Genomic DNA, 23,946 nt, shown 5'->3' with positions numbered 1-23,946 from the left:
GCAGGAAGTTACTAATATAACAGTTTTACTTCTACATTGCTGAACAACTGTTTATTTACATATGCAAATAATCTAAACATCATAACTTTTTAAAATCATACTATAAAGATATACATTTCAATAGAAAAGCAACTTTACAACCAGTACTAAGAAATAGGCCAAGATCAGCAAAGCACATGTGTAAATCCCATTGACTTTCTGTAGGTCTTAAGCACCTGATTAAAATTAATCATACACCTAAAGTGTTTTTACTCGATCAGTGCCTAAAACCCCAATCATAATGCTTTGATATCATATGCAAAAGATAGGCTTTTTACCTAAGTTCCCTGTAAATTGCATGGTCACATGGCCATGCAGTAGCCTGTTTAGCACTGCCCAGGCGCCCAGGGAACCTGCCTGGGAACCTTTGGCCCAAATGTGCCACGGCCCCCCCTGCCCCAGCCCCAATTCTGCCACAGCCAGGGAGAGGTGCCTATACTCTGGTCCCAGCCCCGGAGCGGCCACAGCAGGGAGAGGCATCTTTCCCCCAAAGCCCAAGTGCTGCTGCAAGGAGAAAGAGCTTGGGGGGAGTCCTCTCTCCCCACCACAGCCTTGGAGCCATGGAGCACCCTCTTGCACCCCAAACTCTTCAGCGTCACCCCAGAGCCTGCACCCTCAGCTGAAGCCCTCACCCCCTGCACCCAACCCTCTGCCCCAGCCCTGAGCCCCTCATCCCCAGCCCCATGCCAGAGCCCACACTCCAACCATGTGCCCCAGCCCTGAGCCACTCATCCCCAGCTCCACCCCACAGCGCGCATCCCAACCCTCTGCCCCAGCCTGAGCCCTTCCACGCCACCCCCACTACATGAACTTTTTTATGTGCACCAATATGGAGAGGATGTGTCACACATCCATATTGGTGCACATAACACAATTCATTCCGCACATGGGTGGGAAAAACTAGGGGGAACAATGCTTCTTACCCCAGTATAATGATGAACACCTCTGTGCAAGTTGTCTGCTTTTTCCTTCCAAAAGCTGACTAACCTTAATAGATAAAATGGACAAAGACAGACCACGTTACTAACCATCATTAAAGTCAGAAGAACTTTCCTAAGTATTACACAGTTGTAATTAATTTTTAAAAGAATTAAAATTTACTTTTATTACTATTTAGGCAAACAGGTCAGAATTTAGCACATTTTAGTTAATCTGTTCCAAAAGACAATATATTGAAACATTCTAAAGCTTCCAACATGCTCAACTAGGATCTGGCTGGGGCAATTTGTATAATTTATTCTTTTAAATAAGACTTCTATCTCAAAAAGCCTTTGGGAGTAAGGAATGTAAGAGCAAGGGCATAAGTGCAGTATTATTTACCCGAACAGTTTTTGGAGTAAGTGAAAAGTGGGAAAACAGTTGACAAAAGCTAACAGAAGGAGCTTAAAAGTTGTGCTGCATCTAGGAGTACAATAGATTTCACAGGAGTCCCCAGTTATTTTGAACATTGGGCCATATCTATCTGTTCCACAGTTTCTTAGAAGACAGATTCAAGCAGATTAAAAGAACACACAAAAGTTGCTAATATGCCCAATCCTGTAAACATTGATGTTAATGGCAGCTTTCTAGTCAGTCTTGAGGATTGTTTTATAAGAGGTTCATTAATTTTTCAAACTATTCAAACTTAAATTCACAAGCGAGGTACTGTATGCACAGCTACAACACAACTTATTGAAATATGCACACTTACCGGAAATCTATCTCAGCAAGAGTTTCCAGAAAGCTCTGTCCTTACTAGCCAATAAGAACTATTCTTCAGAGTAAGGAGGTCGATTATTAACTGTAAACCTAGTTCACAATAACTGCTACTGCACAAGCTCATGATGCAATGCTAAAAAGGTAGAGACACAAGTTTTCAATTATTATGCTACCTTTTATTGATTTAGAGAGCATCTCCTCTTGCACCAACTTCGTGCTTAAACATATAAAAACCTAAAACCAACCTATTGCAGGGACTAAAGCAGAGAACTCTAGAGTATCTCTGCAGGGGCTGAGCATAGAGCTTAGTGAGCTGCTAGGAAAGTTTGAAGGCTCCAAACTCAGGCAAGAGACCTCAAGACTCAGCAAGACAGCACCTGAGGGGCCACAGTCTATAGGGATACCTCTACTCAAAAACCTCTTCCCTAGTGAAATGACTCCTACAGGAGGGCTGGAGCAATATTAATTTAATTGTCAAAGCAAGAGACTGAGTCATACCTCCTTGGTTTATCCCCAATTCTGCGCTGACTCACTATGTGTTCTTGGGCAAGTCATGTAACCTTTCTGGATTCTTCTACCTCTATCTTTACTGGTCTACAAAAGTAATACACTTCTCTCTGAGAATGAATAGCTGTAAAGTGCTTTGAATTACTTATGCTGAAGGGGACTAAGTGTTATAATAGTAGAATATGCTTAATTGAGGACTACCCAAATTTAAGTGTCCAAAGCCACATCCAGCCACCCCTACACCTCCCTAAATTTTCCAATGTTTTAAAAGACTCTCCACCACACACTGCGTACATTTAAAAAAGGGAAATGCCACTGGAACCAGTAAATCTTTAAAAAATTGAATGAATTCTAAGTGCCACCACTGCATGCGTACATACCTAAAATCATCATGGATTACAGGGTAAAGAGCCCAGCTTCCATAAAATGTGAATTTTCACACATTAAAAGGACCACATTTCATTGACCCAAGTTCCTCTCCTCCAATTCCATTCTAGACCCTCTCCAGTTCCGCTTCTTGTGCTCCAATTAAGCTGCTCTCGCCAAAGTCTAATGACCTCTACTTAGCTAAAGCTATGAATCAGTATTCCAACCTCATCTTCCTTGACCTGTCAGCCGCCTTCAACACAGGGAACCATATTCCTATTCTTGAAGTCTTGTCCTCCCTTGGCTTCTGTGATTCTGCCCTCTCCTATCATTCCATCAGTGTATCATTGCTACTCTACAACTTTCTGTAAGGGTTCCAGAGTGTCTTTGGTCTCCTCCTCTCCCTCCCTCCCCATCTTATCTCTAGGTAATGAGACCCCACAAACACAAATTCAACTACCATCTTTATGCTGACAACTTAGAAATCTATCACTATTCCAGACCTGTCTCCTTCTGTCTAACCTAAAATTTCTGCCGGTCTCTGATGTTTTCTTCACGGGTGTCTAGCCATCAACTCAAGCTTAGCATGGTTTTAAACAGAGCTCTTAATCTTTCCCCACAAGCTTGGGCATTATCTTTGACTTGGACCGCTCTCTCTCTTTCTCTCTAGGTCTCCACCCCAGGGTATGTATAAATCTCGTAGAATCTTCTGTATAACATCTCTAAGCTAGGACCTGTCCTATCCACACAGCTAAAATTCTGCTTTCATCTCGCATCTCAATTACTGCAATTTCACTGGCCTGACAAATGCAATCTTGTGCCACCTTACATTAATTCAGAATGCTGCTGCAAAGTCATTCTTCTGACTTGCCACTTTAACCATATCGCCCCTCTTTTTAATCCCTAAAATGCCTTCCCCCTTTTTAGTGTATCAAATACAAGTTGCTTGTCTTCCAAGGCTCTCCACAATCTCTCTTTCACTATCAAACTGTTAACTCCCATCTATTATCAACCAACCAATCATGTCAGCCTCCACTGCCCACTTACTAAAACTTCTCTTATGTTGTCCCTCATGCTAGGAGCAGCTCCCAGGGAACCCCTACCAAGCGCTCTCACTATCCTCCGAATTTCTCCTTGACTATGATGCTTATAAAAAATTGGAGAATGGTTAGGCCACTGGGTGCATTAATAACTACTGCCTATCATGCTAATCAAAATTATCTGATTTCCTTGAATTCTTCCATCAGTTAGTATCCATGTGCTGTCTCCTCTCATACTTCGACTGTATGCTCTTTGGGGCTGGGACCATCTTTTTGTTCTGTGATTTTTCAGCACCTAGCACAATAGAGCCCTAGTCCATGACAAGGGCTCTAGGGTAATAAGCAAAAAACAGAAATTTTGCTAACCCTCACAGCCGCACAGCCAGTTTGCATGTAACTGAGGATTCATCTTCAGAGTCTTCTGCAAGAGAGGTATACAGTCTACCAGAGAAAAGAGATTTCCTGAAAAAAATAATGAAACAATAAGGGCAAAGTTTCACTACATGCACCCAAAACAAACCCCCTCAAAAGAACTCAACTGTTACCTGTTGAATTTCTGACATTTGCTAGCCAGTTTTCCACATCAAAACGTGATTTATTGAGAATGGAGTAGACAATGGTTCCACAGAGAATGGCAGTAGCCCCTCTAATCTGGGGATCTCCATGATCAATATAGTTCAAAACATCTGATACATACTGCTCTTCTGAGAAAATAAGTTACAATTACTTTAGTTGAAAAATACTAATTCTAGGATGTAACAAGTCTTCAATTGACATTTCATTGCTTACAACAAATGTAAATAGACTTCAGTAAATCAGCTATAATAAACAAGGCACAAAACTTCTTAAAAAACAAATAAAATGAAAGCATGTTACTATTTTCTATCATCCAAGCATGCACTAAATTAATAATAAAGCAGCAGTTCTGGAATGATACTTGTGGCCCAATTAATATCTAACATAGTATAGAACAGGTAACGTGTTAGAAGACCACTCGAACAATTTATTCCATGACTGGGAATCTTTAAATCAAGATTGGGTGGTTTTGTTTTGTTTTTTTTTTTTAAGAAAAAATTATACACCTCTACCTCGATATAATGTGACCAGATATAATACATATTTGGATAGAACATGGTAAAGCAGTGCTCGGAAAAGGGGACAAGGGGTTTGCGCGCTCTGGCGGATCAAAGCAAGTTCAATATAATGCGGTAAGATTTTTTTGGCTCTGGAGGACAGCGTTATAATCGGGGCAGAGGTGTATATATAAAATATACAAAAATCTAGTTCAACTAGAAATTATTGGATTTGATAAAAAAATTACTTGGGTGATGTTCTGTGCTCTACACATTATGCAGGAGGTAGACTAAATGGTCATAATGGGCCCCTCAGACCTTTAAATCTATGAATATTTTGTCCTTGCAGGATCCAATAGGTCTTCTCCATCTCTGAGCCCAATCCAATAATATTCTAGCATAGCTGCAAAAATTACAACCACCAAACCTTCAAAGGACTGCATTAACAAGAGGCTATATTAACAACAATGTGTTAACCCTTGAGGGCTCAGCTGAGTGCTAGTTCATCATTTAGCAGCAAGGCATTCCCTGGGAAATATCCCTCCCTCTTCCACCTTCTAACTTCATCACCTCAACAAAGCTGCTATTTAGAAAATCCACTACCCAACTACAAGATACCTAAAAACTACCAATCTTTTTTTTTTTTTTTTTTTTTTAAGATAAAAATCTGAAAATCAGAATCTCTACACTATTTATATTCAACTTTAAAAAAAAATCGTATCGGTAAGTCTCAGGTCATTGTGATTTAAAGATAAGTTATGAAGCCCTTTAGTGAGCAAATGAAGATACTTGGTTAGATTATTGCTAATACTATAAATTGAAGAAACCAGGGAGGGTTCAAAGCCCTTTTTGAAAGCAGCCTCCATTTTTCTATCTGTGGGCTCTTCAGGAAAGAACTCACCTTCTGAGGGAATAACCTTATCCCTGGAGAGGGACACAACAGCAATATCAACGACCTCAGCAATACAGCCCTTTGGTTCCTGAATGTTATAGAGCCTAAGGCTGCTCTTGTTAACATGCTCGCCCTTATCAGGCTTGTTCTATTCATCCCTAATCACTTCCTCAAAGGAGGAGCAAAGAGGTACTGCAGCATCAGGGGAAGATTTTGAAATAGAGAAATTTATTCTGAGGCTTACTCACTGGAGCCTACTCAGGTTTCAGAGCCAGACAGCTCATTCTTCCTCAGTGCAGGAGGGGGAGGGAGAAGGAAGACTCCGCTCTCCTGCATATTTTGTGCTTTGTCTTTCCCATTTTAGGTTTTCACATTTTTTTAAACCGTTTTGCACACTTTGAGAGCTTAGAAGTTCTACTGTGGCTTTGGTGAGGCCTTTTGCGGCTCGTGTTTCTTAGGGCCTGGAACCCTCTTCAACAGTCTGTCTCAGAATCCTTGCCCACAGGGTCCCATTCCCCCTGGGACAGGGGGAGGGAAGGAATTCATTGTCAGAGTCTTCCTGGTTGGAAGGAATGAAGGGGCTGATTAGAAGCCCAGCTTCTTTCCTCAGGGTGCTCAGGACCCACTTTAAGATTTGGAAAGGGGGGATTTATGGCCCCACGGGCTTCCCTTCTTTCTTTTGCAGAGGTTCCCTAGGACTTAACCCCTGAGTCAAGTGGTCAGGGTCCTTGCTTTTGGAACCTCTTCCTGCTCTGCACTGGGGTTCCTGATCCATTTTTCCCTAACTGGCGTTACAGTTGTCTCAGTGGGCAGGGACGTATCCGACTCATTGCCCCAAGACCTAACGGAGTTAGGGTTGGAAGGCTGGGTGCAGGCTGAGCACAACTCTCCATCTGCTAAGCCTGGGAAAGCTACCTCACATACAGAGCACTGCCTGGATTTGTTCCAGCACTTTCTTTGCTGTGCTACCATGCCTGTAAGGGGCAGAGGAGCCTTCACAGAGATGCTGCAGTAGAGGCTCAAGGACTCAGACGCATAGGTCAGAAGGGACCAATATGATCATCTAGTCTGACCTCTTGCACAAGGCAGGCCACAGAACCCCACCCATCCAATTTTATAACCCCTAACCCAGGACCGAGTTATTGAAATCCTCAAAATTGGTTTGAAGACCTCAAGCTGCAGAGAATCCACCAGCAAGCGACCCGTGCCCCACGCTGCAGGGGAAGGCAAAAAACCTCCAGGGCCCCTGCCAATCCACCCTGGAGGAAAATTCCTTCCCGACCCCAAATATGGCGATCAGCTAAACCCTGAGCATGTGGGCAAGACTCACCAGCCAGCACCCAAGAAGGAATTCTCTGCAGTAACTCAGTTCCCATCCCATCCAACATCTCCCCGCAGACCACTGAGCAGACCTATCTGGTGGTAATCCAAGATCAATTGCACAAATTAACGATCCTATCATAACATCCCCTCCATATACTTATCAAGCTTTGTCTTAAAGCCAGAAAAGTCTTTTGCCCCCACTACTTCCCTCGGAAGGCTATTCCAGAACTTCACTCCCCTAATGGTTAGAAACCTTCGTCTAATTTCAAGTCTAAACTTCCTAATATCCAATTTATATCCATTCGTCCTCGTGCCTACATTAGTACTAAACTTAAATAATTCCTCTCCCTCCCTAACGTTAACCCCCCTGATATATTTATATAGAGCAAGCATATCCTCCTGCAGCCTTCTTTTGGCCAGGCTAAACAAGCCAAGCTCTTTGAGTCTCCTTTCATAAGGCAGTTTTTCCATTCCTCGGATCATCCTTGTAGCCCGTCTCTGAACCTGTTCCAGTTTGAATTCATCCTTCTTGAACATGGGACACCAGAACTGCACACAGGATTCCAGATGGGGTCTCACCAACGCCTTATATAACGGTACTAATACCTCCTTATCCTTGCAGGAAATACCCCGCCTGATGCATCCCAAAATCGCATTTGCTTTTTAACAGCCGTATCACATTGGCGACTCATAGTCATCCTGCTATCAACCAGTACCCCAAGGTCCTTCTCCTCCTCCGTCGCTTCCAACTGATGCGCCCCCAACGTATATCCAAAATTCTTATTATTAATTCCTAAGTGCATGACCTTGCACTTTTCACTATTGTATTTCATCCTGTTTCTATTACTCCAGTTTACAAGGTGGTTCAGATCTTCCTGAATAGTATCCCTGTCCTTCTCCGTGTTTGCAATACCCCCCAGCTTTGTGTCATCCGCAAACTTTATTAGCACATTCCCGCTCTTTGTGCCAAGGTCAGTAATAAAAGGGTTAAATAAGATCGGTCCCAAAACCGATCCTTGAGGGACTCCACTAGTGACCTCCTTCCAGCCTGACAGTTCACCTTTCAATATGACCCGCTGGAGTCTCCCCTTTAACCAGTTCCTTATCCACCTTACAACTTTCATATTCATCCCCATCTTTTCCAATTTAACTAACAGTTCCCCATGCGGAACCGTGTTGAACGTCTTACTAAAATCTAGGTAAATTATATCTACCGCATTTCCTTTAGCTAAGTAATCCGTCACCTTCTCAAAGAAGGAGATCAGATTGGTTTGACACGATCTACCTTTAGTAAATCCATGTTGCAATTCGTCCCAATTGCCATTGACCTCTATGTCCTTAACTACTTTCTCCCTTAAAATTTTTTCCAAGACCTTACATACTACAGACGTCAAGCTAACAGGCCTATAATTACCCGGATCACTTTTATTCCCTTTCTTAAAAATAGGAACTACATTAGCAATCCTCCAGTCATACGGCACAACCCCCGAGTTTACCGATTGCTTAAAAATTCTCGCTAACGGGCTCGCAATTTCACGCGCCAGTTCCTTTAATATCCTCGGATGGAGATTGTCCGGGCCCTCCGACTTCGTCCCATTGAGCTGTTCAAGTACGGCCTCAACCTCAGTTGCGGTAATATCCACTTCCATATCCACATTCCCATTTATCATCCCTCCATCATCACTAGATTCCTCACTAGTCTTATTAGAAACTGAGGCAAAGTACTTGTTTAGATGTTGGGCCATGCCTAGGTTATCCTTAACCTCCATTCCATCCTCAGTGTATAGCGGCCCCACTTCTTTCTTTGTTTTCTTCTTATTTATGTGGCTGCAGAACCTTTTACTATTGGTTTTGATTCCCTTTGCAAGGTCCAGTTCAATGCGGCTTTTAGCCTTCCTCACTTTATCCCTACATGTTCTGACTTCACCAAGGTAGCTTCCTTACTGATCCTGCCTTTCTTCCACTCCCTGTAAGCTTTCTGCTTTTGTCTAATCCCCTCTCTGAGTTGCTTGCTCATCCAGTTTGGCCTACAACTCCTGCCCATGGTTTTTTTCCCCTTTCTTGGGATGCAGGCTTCCGACAGTCTCCGCAGCTGCGACTTAAAGTAATTCCAGGCCTCCTCCGCATTTAAATCCACTAATTCCTCTGTCCAATCCACTTCCCTAACAAATTTCCTTAACTCTTTAAAATTAGCCCTCGAGAAGTCGAAAACCCTAATCCCAGATCTACATTTGTTTATCCTTCCATCTAGTTTGAACTGAATCAGCTCATGATCACTCGAACCAAGGTTGTCCCCTACCACCATTTCTTCTACGAGGTCCTCACTGCTCACCAACACCAAATCTAAAATGGCATCCCCTCTCGTAGGTACTTCAACTACTTGATGAAGAAATCCTTCCGCTATCACATCCAGGAAAATCTGACCCCTATTATTCTTGCAAGCACTCATCCTCCAGTCTATATCCGGGAAGTTGAAGTCCCCCATAATCACACATTTCCCCTTAGTGTTTACTTCATTAAAGACATTAAAGAGGTCTCTATCCATATCCCAATCAGATCCGGGCGGTCTATAGCACACCCCAAGCACTATCTCAGGGGAAGCTCTAGTTCCTTTTTTACCCACTGTGATTTTTGCCCAGACAGACTCTGTCTTATCCATTCCATTGCTTCTTATTTCGCTACAGTTAATTTCATCATTGATGTACAAGGCTACTCCACCACCTTTGCCTTTCTTCTTGTCTTTTCTAAACAGCACATAGCCTTCAATACCCGTGCTCCAGTCATGAGTACTATTCCACCAGGTTTCGGTTATCCCTATAATATCCGGTTTCACTTCCTGCACCAGTAACTCCAGTTCCTCCATCTTGTTGCCTAGGCTCCTCGCATTAGTGTACAGACCTTTTAATTTTCGGCGTTTGGCGTCAGTGACATTCTTTCCCCTGTCATGCAGAGACCTTCTACCACCAGCATCACCCGTTACTCTGGTTTCTACTCCACTATTCCTCCTTGGATCAATTCTTGGGACCACAAGGGTATCCCCTCTCACTTTGTTTACTTCCCTCTCCAGGTTATATTCCGGCGTGGAGATCTCCCGAACATCTCCCAACCATCTCCCCCAACTTTCTAGTTTAAAGCTCTCTTGATGAGGTCGGCGAGCCTCCATCCTAGAATTCTATTTCCCTCCTTGCTTAGATGAAGTCCATCCTGAGTGAACAGTCGTCTATCCGTAAACGCTTCCCAGTGACCGTACATCCCACAGCCCTCCTTATAACACCACTCCCTGAGCCATCTGTTGATCGCCATAATCTTGTCACTCCTTCGTCGCCCCGCTCTAGGAACCGGCAGAATCCCACTGAAGATCACCTGAGCCTCGATTTCTTTGAGCGTCTTCCCCAGTCTGGCATAGTCCTCCTTGATACAGTCCAGCGAGTAACTAGCCGTATCATTCGTTCCCACATGAAGGATAATCAACGGATTCTTTCCCGCTCCCGCTAAGATCGTATTCAGCCTCAGGTCCACATCCTGTATCTTAGCCCCTGGCAGACAGCACACCCTTCTGTTCTCCCGATCGGGTCTAGTTACAGGCCTGTCTACTCTTCTCAGTAAAGAGTCTCCAATCACGTAGACTTGCCTTTTCCTGGCGACAGTGCGATTCTGCGGTCTATCCCCCACAGCAGCTGGCCGCAATTCCTCTCGATTTGTATTCGCCCTTACAATCCTCCTAGGGCTCGTACTTGGTGTCGCCTCCATTGACTCCTCCCCTTCTTCTGCAGGACTAGCTGCTCGCCTCTTCTTCCTTGCCCTTTCTCCTTCAGCAGCCTGCTGTGCTCCATCTTCATTTTCCAACTCAGCAAACCTGTTCCTGAGTTCTATTTCTCCATCCCTGGCCCGTCTTTTCCTCTGCCTGGTTCTCCTAGTCACATGCTTCCACCGTCCACTTTCCTCACCCAGCAGCCCCTCCTCAGAGTCCTTTGGTCCTGCTTCTATCCGCTCGTCTGAGCTTGTCCCCTGTGCCTCATCATGTCTGTGTTCCACCATCTGCTCAAATCCCCTTCTAAACTCAGCCAGAGTTTCCACTTGCATCTCCAGTCCCCTTACCTTTTCCTCCAGCAGCTCTATCAGGCGGCACTTCATGCAGATGAAACTCCTTTCAGGTGCCCCCTCCAGGACCATGTACATGCCACAGCTACCGCATCCGGTCATCCTCAGTGTGTCTGCACCTGCTACCTCCGCCTCCATCGTACCGTTCCAACTCTGTGCCTAGCAATCCACGCCTCACACCGCACCGCAGGCCACCAACAAGCGCTGGACTGCTGGCAGACCCCTGCCTCTTCCCTAGTCTGCCTTCCTGATTTCTCTGCCTTGGTCTCCCCTGCAACCTCCCCCTGGAAACTCCCACTGAAACGCCCCTGTTAGCTGCTCTGTTCGCCGCCTCCTGTACCGCTGCAGCCGACACCCAATGCAATAAGGAGGAGGAATACTAAGGAGGAGGAACAGCTCTCCATTGCCCAAAAAACTGGGCAGTAAAGTTAAAATAGAAGGAATAAGGGAGGCAGCAAAATATACCACCATTGTCTGCTGCTGCAGAAACAGACAAATCTGGCAGTAAGCAGGAGCAGAGGCAGTGTGACCAAACCACACAGCACCAGAACATTGACCTGCCTCCATTAGCTACAGCTAGAGGAGCCCAGCTCAGATACTCAGACCTATGAGAGCCAGTACGCTGCAGAAACGAACTTTTCAAAATATACAAATACCACAATTATGATAACCCAATCTTACCTTCAGCATAACAGGGGCCACAGAATTTCACTCAACTCCTGCAAACCCCTGACTTCTGGCTGGCTAGAGTACCTCTTTTAGAAAGACATCCTATCATGGTTTAAAACTTCAAGTGGAGCAGAATCCATGACGTCCCTAGGTAAGTCATTCCACTAATTACACCATTAAAAATTTGTATCCTATATTCTGTCTGAATATGTGTAGCCTCAACTTTCAGCCATTGGCTCTGGTTATGCTTTTGTCTCCCACATTAAAGAGTCGAAAATCATCATCAGAAAGCTTTTCCCACATGTAGGTACTTAGACTATGATCATATCACCTAATCCTTAAATTCCTCTTTGATAAACTAAATAGATTGAGCTTAAGTCTTGCACTATAAGGCATGCTTTCCAGATCTCACATATTTCTTGTAGGTCTTTTCTGATCCCTTTCTAATTTTTCAGCATCCTTTCTTAAAGTGTAGGTACCAAAACTGGAGATAGCATTTTAAGTAATGGTCTCATTAACGCTGCATACAGATGTAATACCATTTGATATTCACATTTATACATCAAAGGATAGCATCAGCCCTCTTAGCCACTGCATCTTACTGGGAGCTCATTTTAAACTGGTTATCAACCAAGACCCCTAACTTCTTTGGAGAGTCATTATTTTTGCAGGATACAGCCCCCTATCCTAAGTCTGATCTATATTCTTTGTTCCTAGACATATAATTTTGCATTGGGTGTAGTAATGGTGAGATCTAAAACAGGATTCCTGAAGTGTAATACTCAGGCTTTGTCGACACTCCAAAAATTTAAAACCTCTTAAAAACCCTAGAACATTTGTAGAACACTCTGCATCCACACAGACACACCAAATGGTTTACAAACAGTTGTGAAACCATTTAGAACAGATTACCATTAGCATATTTAAAACTGATTAAACTAATTGGTTTGGTGCCAGCATAGCTGCAGACAAGCAAAAATGATTTCATTAATTCTCCTGCTACAGTTCCATAGTGCACTGGTACTGCTGCAAATTCTCGGTGTCCACTGCTTCGCATAGCCAAGTGGAAAACGTGGGCATTTTAACTGAAATAGTTTAAGATAGCACTAGTGTGCACACAGAGTAATACTTAACTGATGTGACATGGCTAATATACATGACCTCTGTGTACACTAAAGAACTGAACTGGACATTGAATTATGTATTCACAAGTCAACAAGTTAATGTTTCACAAAAGAGTATGGAACTATAATGTAAACCTCAACATACCATACTCTTCTCCCATGGTTTCAAGAGGTGTCTTATACAGTTTGCTGAAGAAAGATTCAGGATGAAGGGCAACAGCTGCTCCAACACAACTTACTGCCAATGCTTTTACACTGACCCTCACCTCCCTATCGGGAACTAAAGCTGTAAAAAAGAGAAGAGAAAATAAAAGAAAAATGTTGAACGTAAGTAACTATTTTCAATTGTTAAAGAGCAAAAGCACACAAAATTAATATCCTGTTACAACTTAACCTGGATAAATATTATTGACAAGGTACTAATGCAAACTCAGTAATTGCATCTAGTTATTAGAATCATTTATATAGCACCTTCCTCCTAAAAAATTTCCAATTGCTAAACATTGGCTTTCTCCGTCCACAGAGAATGTGGTAGCTACATTAGCAGAGCACAATATTACATAGTTTAGGACAGGAAAGAATATCTCAAATCCTAGTGTGACATGTTCATCTAAGTTTTAAAGCTACAGCTATCCCCACGGCAGAAGCAGACAAAATCCATGTAAAAAGAAGGGATGGGAATACTGCACCAGAAAGTGTTTTTGAAAATAGCTCTCTGACATTTTATTGCAGCATGGTGCATTCCACAGGCAAAATAGTTGCTGTTTCCAAATACAGTATTCCAGATTATCCAAACTGTGTTAATTTGTACAGGAAATTAAGAAACCTGTAAGAATTTTTACTAAAGGCATAAAAATGAAAGAATGTCTGCTTGTCACCCAAGCCTATAGACTTGGCACCATCTCTCTTTAGGTGCTTCCATCCAGTCTATATCTAAATACTGCCAATTCTTTCTGCGCAATTTCTCTAAAACATGGCCTCTCTTATCCAGTCATGCAACTAAAACGCTAGTCAAAAGCTCTCCTCTCACCTCTGGCCTTGACAAATGCAATCTTACTCCACTCACATCCATTCAGAATGCTGCTGCAAAGATCATTTTCCTAGACTGTTCGCTTTGATCGTGTCACCCCTCTTTGAATTCCTTCATTAGCTCTCTTCTCCATCTCCTCAAACATTAACTGTTTTAGTTCACTTTCAAGGCCTTCTACTATCAATATACACACTACCTATCATCTCTCACTTGCTGTCAATGCTCACTTTCAATCAGCTCATGATGCCAGCCTCTACTGTTCACTTGTTAAATTTTCAAACAACCACTGCTGCGCTTTCTCCCATGCTGCTCTACACATGTGGGAGTTGCTTCCTATGGAGGTAGCTTTGCAGATGCTCATTACCCACCTCAAAACTCTCCTTTCCCGGGATGGCTACAAAAAACTTGACAATGGTTAGGTTTGTTACCAGGAACCACTTGTGCACAGGGATCACTACATGTCATGCTGACAAGTTTTATCTCAACTTTTCCTGGTACTTCCACATCTGTCTGTATCCATCTGGTATCTCTTGTCATATATTTAGTCTGTAAGCTCATTGGAGCAGGGATTGCCAATTTGTTCTGCGATAGTGCAGCACCCAACACGATGAAGTCCCTGGACCATGACTAGGGCTCCTAAGTGCTATGGTAATGTAAACGGTAATAATAGTAAGCAAATGTGAGTGAGGAAAGATTCCTTTTGCCTTTGTTAGTATTCTTACATTTCAAGGTCAAGCTGACAAGAGCTCAAGAATGAGGAAAAACAAGTCAGTCACTCAGGTCTAACACAGCCACGTCCAACTGAAACTGTAAGGAGAATTTCCACTGGGAGGAAATTATTTACCCAAATTGGAATGTGAGTGGGACAGTGAGGTTGAGAAACTCTCCTAACCTTCCAGAAGTGCTACAGAGGTTTTACTATCCACATATAGTCAGTAAGTGTGTGTTACATCTCATCTGAAAGTGGGCACCTCTAAAAGCATCCCTCATATAATGTTGGGGCATTGGCTTAAGTTCCGACAGAGAAGAGAGTGACACTAGTGATTATTAATAAGGCTAAGATTTTATCACAGATACCTTTTAGTAAAAGTCACGGACAGGTCACCAGCAATAAAGAAAAATCCATGGAAGCCCATGACCTGTCCCTGACTTTTACTAAAAATATCTATGATAAAATGGGAAGGGGCTGGGCAGATGCTGGGTGGCTGGGAGCTCCAGGCTTGACACCATCACCACCTGCAGCTGGTTGCTGAAGGGTTCCCCTACCCCCCCATGGTGGCCAGCAGCAGGCGCCAGTGGCCAGGGAGCTGCAGGGGTCCCCCATTCCACCACTGGCAGCTGGGAAGCTGCTGGGATCCCCCATGCTGCCGCCAGCGGCCAGGGAACTACAGGATACCCTGCCTGCCCATGGCAGCTGGGGGGCACCGCTACCTTAGGCGGCGGGTCACAGCTCCCTGCCACTGTGAAAGGCTGCTGGACCCTGCAGCTTCCAGACGCCAGGGCTGAAGTCACCAAGGTCTTTGGAAGTCACGGATTCTGTGACTCCCGTGACTAAATCGTGGGATGTGAGAGACCCAGGGTTAAGTCTCTCCTCAGGCAAAGAGGGGAGAAAGCATTTGAACTGGGGTCTCCCACACCTTTCAGAACCAGTACTCTAACCCAGAGTTTCTCAAATGTGGCCACCAAGGGCTTCTCTTGAGGCCACAGCCTCCTGAGCAGTGATTGGGAGGGGAGCTAAGCACCACCTCCTCTGGGGCCGCCATGAGGGGTTGGGTCATTCCCCCCCAAGCACAAATGCCAGAGGAGCAGACAGCTGATGTGAGTACCTCACCTAGCTCAGGGCTTCAGCGCTGGGGTGGCAGGAGGCAGGTTCCAGCCATTCAGTGGCGGGCTCTGAACATGGGCACTGGCTGTGCGGTGGCAGGTTCTGGCCACGGGCTCCATCCCTCAGCCGCAGGGCCCGGCAGGCTCCATCCCCTGTCCCTCACCCATCCACCTCATCACCCTTGGTCCCCACTGTCTCCCTACATATCTGACCAAGGCTTAATTTGTCACATGGCTTGCCAGGTCTGAGTACATCTGCTGTGAAAAGTGATATTTCTATGTTATTAATATCATTTTTCACTGACTCCCAGCTAGCTAACAAGTCTGCTGCTGTGAAAAGTGATATCAACAAACATTGTTCACAGAAGCAGGCTTACCAGCTAGCAAATCTAAAAAAACCCAAAACCCAAAAGGCAAAAGAAACAACAACAAAAGACAAGAACATGAAAAGCACCTTATTTGTGTTTCTCTTCTGTTTAGGTCCACTAAAGAATAGACACAACTGTCCATTATTTTTATTACTGAATCTGCAAAAAAAACCTCTACATAAATATGATTTGGATGTATGTATGTGCATATTTGTTTTTCCTAAAGATAAGTGTTTCAGGGAAAAAAGTGTCATAGTGGCCACCAGCAAAAGTTGGTGGCCACACTCTGAGGTCACCAAAAAATCTGTTGTGAGAACCCCTGCTCTAACCATGGGATATTCTGATGTGGAACTCCCAGTCTGTCCGTCCTGTTGAAGCTGTTCCACTCTGCATAAATAAAAAAACAGTGACTGGAGTAAGCGGACTGGACCCAAGGTCTCTCACTTCCCCGGGGAGTGCTCTAACCACTGGACTAGAGTGTCATTCTCTCCTTCAACGACTGTTCCACTTTGGATAAATAGTCACTGGGCTAGACAGAGACACTCCATACACCCTAAAAATTCCTTATCATGTTCTTTGACCTACTGCAGCAGAGTGCACTATGGCACTTCATTGCATGGTAGCAGGATCCACACGGCTAGTGAGCATGCAACAGGCTATAGCACCACAGATTTACACTCTGACTTATCACATGCTGGACAAGCCCAGAGAACAACTGATGAAAAGTACTAGAAGAATTAGGTATTATTATATAAACAGGTTGGTATGCAACAAGACGTTATCTAGAATTTGAACCAAAGACACGTTTCAAAACAGAAATATTTGTATTTGCTAAAAGGAAAATGACAATCCCTTAAATGGGCAATGTCAGCTTAAAACCTAATCCATTTTAAAAATGAAGTTAAAATTAATTTCATGTATTACACCTGCCTAAGCCTCCACTTCAATTTTTGCAGAAATTACATTCAGTGTTTTTAAAAATGTTTCTCCACCCTCCAACTGCAGCATGGAAGATCCACACAGAGAAAACAGCCAAGCTAATTATACACAAAATGCTGTCAACTGCACATATGAAGGAAGGACAGTCTAAGGTTGGGATGCTAGCCTGGGACTTAAGAGACCCCTCTTCAGTTCCCTGCATAACCTAAGTTTCTCATCTGTAAATGGAGATAATAGTACTTGCTTACCTCAAAAGGGTGTGGAGAGGGCAAAAAATAGCTTCTGAGACACTCAGATGTTATATGGTAATGGGGGACCACATAAGTATCCAAAATAGAGAAAAGTGGGAAAGGGAGAGAGGAAAATCTCATATTTCAATTACTATAAACTTGGGTATCTTTATGTGACATTCACTGATAAAGAATGTTCAGAGAAAGAGTGTTCTATTTAAGTTGTATCCCTTTAAGATGGGGTTTTTACAAGCTTCATATAATGTGGATCACATCTTGAGGGATTTCCCTCCCATGCAGTCACACAGCTTCCCTATGACAACAGCAGCAATTGCTTAAATGGAAAGTTTCAAGTATTTGTATTTTTAACTGTAAAATACAATGTCTGGTCCTTTTCAAAAGACATATACTCTTCCTTTAAGCACCTTACAGACAGGAGAGAAAGGGAACTAACAGTAGTCCATCTCCCTGTTCCCCTGCACAAGCTATGTTTTCCCCCCACTGTCTGGTCTCCTAACACTCCTCAGGCTGTCTGGTCCTTCTTTCACCCTGAATTTGCTTCCTGGCTCTCTTCTGTGCAGGATATGCTACCGAACCACTTAGACTCTTCTCCACTTGCTCCTATAGACACACTGCCTGGCTAGTGGCTTTGATCTTGTAAGTAATCCTTCCCTCCTTCCTGCTGGTGACTTCACTGACAGGCAGTTCCGCTCCTGCTGATGGCTCTGATACAAGACAGAAAAACTCATTTCCTCCACTTATGCAGCAGCAGTTTAAGCAAACTCCACCTCCTTGTTTCTAGCTGCTTTTAACGGTATGCCAGGCTTAACTATGCTATACAAAACCAAGACACCCATGTAAATCACTGGTAAAATGGAGGAGCTGCTGGCATCATCAGGTGACCTCTCAGCTCCCCACGGATTAGATTTAGAGAATTAATGTCTTAAGGAGCTAAATAATAAGTTATCTGGTTATTTTACCATTTAAAACATCCTTTAAAATACTTTTTTTTAATAACTTAATATTTGACCAGCAAGTTTACAGTAATATAATAATTTCATTAGGAACAAGCAGGTCAAAACTAGGTTCAGCAATTACGAAATAGGCTACAAATCCTTTTAAAGCTCTTTACAAGCTGCTGTCATATTTAAGGTCCTGTCATGAAAAAATGATACACTCAGTTAACGAAGAGCTGCCACACAACTAGATAAAGTGATCACACTTTGTTTTATATATTGAGGCAGACAATAAGCCATCACTGTTTTTTGACAGCAACTTACCAGCTTTCTCCCCAGTAAGCAGAAAAGAAGCAGACAGGAGACGAACACAGTGAACCAGAGGAGCAGAATTTCCATCTGTGTAGTGACCTATATCTCCCTTTATTCTGGAAGGCTGTTAAAAAAGCAAATCACAGGTCTTATGTATATTTTTAAAATTAAGTTTAAATAAAAAAAATCATAAGAGGGAACACAATTTAGAAACACTAAGTAATAAACAAGTATCCTAGAAATCTATTTGCCATAGAAAAACACAGAATTTGCATTTTTACAGAGCATCTTTAGTTTTTATATTTTTTGAAAAAAATAGAATCATATATCGTAACATAATAGGGAAAATGGCCGGGGCTTGGGCTGTCAGCTTAAAAATTGTGAATATATCAATTAAACATTGTGTTCCAGTGACACCTATTTATATTGTGGCTATGGAAATCAAAGTTCAGCATTTTATTTTAAATGAAGGAAAACACGGATTTTATGGGGGCGGGGGAGGGTTAATCCAAGAATTTTGGTTTTTTTAATCATGAAAAACTAGGATCCCTGGTAATAAATCAGAGGCACATTAAATACATCTTCTGTGAGAATGCCCTAAAACCAAATATTTTTGCAAAGATGCCACCACCAGCAATATAATTGTTCTAATTTCACCATAAAAACTATAATATGACAGTTCTAGTAGATTGTTATTTATCTAGACTTGCTGTTTGACAAAAGACTGTCCATGAGGCTCCTTTGGCTACAAAGTTATGCTCTCTGGAAACATAATATGGAAACCCAGCTCAAGAGCAACATCCTTCTGGAAGTTGCGAAATTTGTTTTATTAGCTTAAACTGTATGATAGAGAATCTGGCATACTTTTTCAGTGTTGGGGATTTAAAAAAAAATGTTTTTTTCCCATATAAAACTCATTGCATTCAACTTGAACTCCTTGGAAGTTCTTTGCTGTATTTGTTCATCACAGGTGGTGGTCAGTTAATGATATTTGAGCAGCAGATGAAAAATTCATTACATGTCCCTTTGCTACTCTTCATGCACACAGCAAGGGGGAGTTGTTCTTTTTCTCTCTGCAGTTCTGACACCCTTAATTGCATAACTTGTCTATTTATGTTTGCCTAATAGTGTACCGTCTTCTGTATATGTAAGTTTTCAAGATAGTGTATTTTATGTGACCTAGGAAGTTTTAATTACAAGTAGAATGTTGACTGGAATGCACTTTTTTTAAGCTGGGACATATACTGTAAAGTATACCTACTATTGTACAGATTACCAAATTATCTGCTTATAAAGCAGAATTCCATTAGTTGTTTCATGTATGCTTATTTTGAAAATTTAACAAACACCTAACTTAAAAACCCACAATGAGTGTGAGAATGTCTTACCTTATTTTCATGATCAACAGATTCTACTGTTTCTTCTTTTGCCATGAATTTATCTACACTGCTGTCAGAAGGCTGCCTGCTATGGCCCATGTTTTTCAATAAGTGTGGTTGCTGAAGGGCTTCATTAAAAAAAAACAATACATAGCCCATTATTTAAGATGTAAATTAAGCTAAATGCAGATCACTCACTTTTAACTGAAGTTTACTACTAGACAGTGAAAAAAGTAGCCTAGAAATAACAAGTAAAACGATTTGTTAAAGAAACGAAAATATACCTCTACCTCGATATAACGCTGTCCTTGGGAGCCAAAAAATCTTACTGCATTATAGGTGAAACCGTGTTATATTGAACTTGGTTTGATCTGCTGGAGTGCGCAGCCCCGTCCCCCTGGTGAACTGCTTTACCGCGTTATATAGCAATTTGTGTTATATTGGGTCACGTTATATCGGGGTAGAGGTGTACTTTCATCAGAATGTTGTTATATTTGTTTCTGGTAGACATAAAATAGATAATCAGTCTTGCTGGAAATCAGATGAAAGATGCTACTATTTTTGTAATTGATTTTTCCTATTTATAAACATACCAAGGGAAGAATTTCTGAAAGGCTCTGAGGAGTCATCATGGAGAACATTTGCAGCTTCATCTTCCTCATCTTGCAGCTGTCCAATCTGCATTCCAGAATACTGGCTTTCAGTACCCTCTAGAACCTAAGATATACAAGAAATGAACTTTTAGAGTAGACTAACATTGAGTGCACAAGTCAGAGCACAAACATGCAATGTTAGTAATTCACAAACCAAAGTCAGTCTGATGCATGTTAGCATAAGCCTGCAGCTATGTGCTGGCCCCACACTTCTCAGATTCCTCATTTTTCCAAGATGCAAAATTGTGATCTTGATAGCTCACAGACCTGACTTAGATTGGAGCCTGCCTCTGTACTATAGCTTGGGCCTTTCTCGTTGATGTGAGGCAAACTGATCCTCCATGCCACCTGCTATCAACTTCTGCCACCCCCTTCTAAGGCCCCAGCTTGACCTAAACTGTCCAGCTGCCAAACCCTCCAATGACCTCAGATGCAGTATGTGAGTAATGGAAGTCTAGCAGTGATCCCACTGTGCACCACAAAACATAGTGCTGGATCTCTTCAAGATAAAATGAGAGTATCCCTTCATTCTAATGCAAAGTCTAATGGAAATGAGTTGGTTTTTTGTTTTTTTTTTTTAAAAACCCAACCTCTGATACTAATGTTATGGACCTGCCACTTATTTAATTAATGTAAAGAGACCACCACCAAAAAGGTAGCAAAACAACATTTCACAGCTATACTATCCGCAGGTAACTTAATTTTCTGGCTGCAAAATGCCATGTAAATCATTAAAGTGAAAGATACCAATTTAGCTGTCAAGAAATTTTAGCTGCTTAGACGATAAGATGAAAATAAATACATAAACAATATGATGATTGAGTCAGTTACCTTTAACATTCCTCTCATGCACTGGCCAGGAAATGACTATGGACAGTCTCTTGTATTTAATTTATAAAAGTCTAAGATCCAACCATATAATTATGGAACAAAATCTTTATAATCATTTAATAGTTCTCTTTAAAATATTAAAAGGACCTGTAAGAACCTACTTACAGCAAATCCTAGACTTACAAAAATTATATAAGCATGCAGGAAGATGAAGTGACACCTCAACTCTCATCCCAACAACAAACTAGCTAGAAACACCCCTCATGGTTTTTATGAGAGCAACCATCTATACAATGCAAATAAAAAGCAGCCTATAAATTAAAAAAAAAAGTCTGAAAGTATTTAAAATGTGTAACCAAGTATCAAATTAAAATGACATATCTTTAAGAAAACAAGAGTTAGCATTTTTGGATTTCATATGGCAGGAAACTCCATAAACAAAGACAGAAGACAGAAAAAGTCCACAGACCAAAGATAACCAATTTAACACGAAACAGGCAATCCCAGCTCACCTGATTATATAGGATTTGACCACTTTCAGAATTGTCACTCCACCACTTATTTTGATTTCAAAATCCTACTGTGTATATGTTTAGTCTAACTTCTCTCCTTACTTGTCTAAACCTATAGCAGATTTAGATTTATACACAAATACTCTGCTTTATTATTGCCATGGTATCAAATTTTCCAGATTTCTTAAAAATAAACATAGACTCAAATATTTTTAAAGGCCAAATCATTACATTAATGTGTGTTTAAAATAAATATTTTTAAACAATACTTGTGAAGCAGTTTCTCTTTTGCTTACTTGCCAAAACCCAAGTTCAGTGTTCCGCACTTAGGGGGAAAGCTTATGACAATGTAGGAAGTACAATTTTAGATAACTGTTTTGATTAGCTGTTGCGGAAGAAGATTCCAAACTCTGAACTCAGGTTTTGGCAGATAAATAAAAACCTTTTCAAACACTGGTTTTTAAAATGTATTGGTATTTTACACTATAGTTTTACAATAAAAAGTGACTAGAAATGGCATTGCAGGGTTTCATGATGATTGAACATGATTTCCATAGCAAATGGAATCAGCAATAAGATTCAGCCAGACAAATTCTAACTTCAGGTACACTTGTTGCAATGCCATCATAAAATTCTGTTCTGAATGAACAGGCCTAAGGAGAGATTGCATCTAAAATGGTTAATTCTTAACCTGTTTGCTAAATACCAGGTGATCTCTGGGTATTTCCAAGTTCATTGTTTAGATAATTATCAACTTACAGTACAATATGCCTTTCAGAGGCACTTTATATATGCATTAAGCATCACTAAACCTCACTGAAGATATATGTATTGGATTTCCAAAGCAGGTACAGTAACTCCTCATTTAATGTTGTCCCGATTAACCTTAGTTTTGTTGGTACCTCGCTGATCAATTAGAGAACATGCTCGTTTAAAGTTGCACAATGCTGCCTTATAACGTTGTAGCTGCCTGCTTTGTCCACTGCTTGTAGAAAGAGCAGACAGTTGGAGCTAGTGGGTGGGGGCTTGGAACCAGGGGGGACCAGCAGCCTCCCTATCAACTCCCCGCTCCTTTAAGTTCCCTGTGTAGCAGCCCAGCAGGCTACCAATTGCCAGGCAGTAGGCTGTCCCTCCCCCGCACTGTGTGCTGCTACTATCCTGGCCTTAGAGCTGCTCCCTGCTTGCTGTGAGGTGGGAGAAGAAGGGTGCTAATGTCAGGGTGTCCCCATCCTCTCCACTCCCCACTCCTTTACCTCATCTCTGTGGGGGGCGGGAGGCGAGACATGACAAGACTCAGGATGGAGGGAGCTTGCTGGCAGCAGCTGCTGTCTCAACTTGCTGATCTACTTAAAAAGGCAGACAAATTGGAGCGTAAGCTTTCATGGGTGAATACCCACTTCGTCCAATACATGCATCGGACGAAGTGGGTATTCACCCACGAAACTTTATGCTCCAATTTGTCTGTTAGTCTATAAGGTGCCACAGGCCTCTGTCACTTTTTATAGATCCAGACCAACACAGCTACCCCTCTGATACTTAAAAAGGCAGTGTACTTAGAGTGGGGTCAGGGTACTTAAAAGGTGCAATGCTCGTGTTGCTCTCACACACAGGCTGTCTCTCTCTGCCATGCTGTCTCCCCTCCTTCCATGGGGCTATCTTGTAGAGTGTGAGGCTACATTAATGTGTTAACCCTTGACGGCTCAGTCGAGCACTAGTTCATCATTTAGCATCATTTATCCCTGGGAAATATCCCACCCTCTGACTTCACTCCTCAACCAAGCGTCACAATCATCATTGCTGTGTACAGTATTAAATTGATTGTTTAAAACTTATACTGTGTATGTGTGTGTGTATATAAAATGTGTATATATACATACATACATGTGTGTATGTGTGTACACATATAAAATATAGTCTTTTGTCTGGCAAAAGAAATTTCCCTGGAACCTACCCTCCCTACCCCCATTTACATTAATTCTTACAGGGAAACTGGATTTGCTTAACGTCATTTCACTTAAAGTAGCATTTTTCAACATTAAGCGAGGAGTTACTGTAGCAAGGAAATATGAAAGCCTTTGAC

General features: G+C 42.1%; 1 protein-coding gene across 1 annotated transcript in view; it reads right to left on the bottom strand.

Moving 5' to 3' along the window:
* HTT (huntingtin) overlaps positions 1–23,946 on the bottom strand; it is a 219,835-nt gene that overhangs the window by 150,193 nt on the left and 45,696 nt on the right. Inside the window, 11 exon segments of the mRNA XM_030564220.1 lie at positions 963–1,026; positions 1,730–1,758; positions 1,760–1,870; positions 4,017–4,033; positions 4,036–4,062; positions 4,065–4,112; positions 4,196–4,354; positions 12,978–13,118; positions 18,504–18,615; positions 19,880–19,998; positions 20,464–20,587. Of these exon segments, the coding sequence (XP_030420080.1) occupies positions 963–1,026; positions 1,730–1,758; positions 1,760–1,870; positions 4,017–4,033; positions 4,036–4,062; positions 4,065–4,112; positions 4,196–4,354; positions 12,978–13,118; positions 18,504–18,615; positions 19,880–19,998; positions 20,464–20,587 (951 nt within the window).

The sequence above is a fragment of the Gopherus evgoodei genome, chromosome 5 (assembly GCF_007399415.2).
Source record: "Gopherus evgoodei ecotype Sinaloan lineage chromosome 5, rGopEvg1_v1.p, whole genome shotgun sequence".
Lineage (NCBI taxonomy): Eukaryota > Metazoa > Chordata > Testudines > Testudinidae > Gopherus > Gopherus evgoodei.
This window is presented reverse-complemented; position numbering and strand designations above follow the sequence as displayed.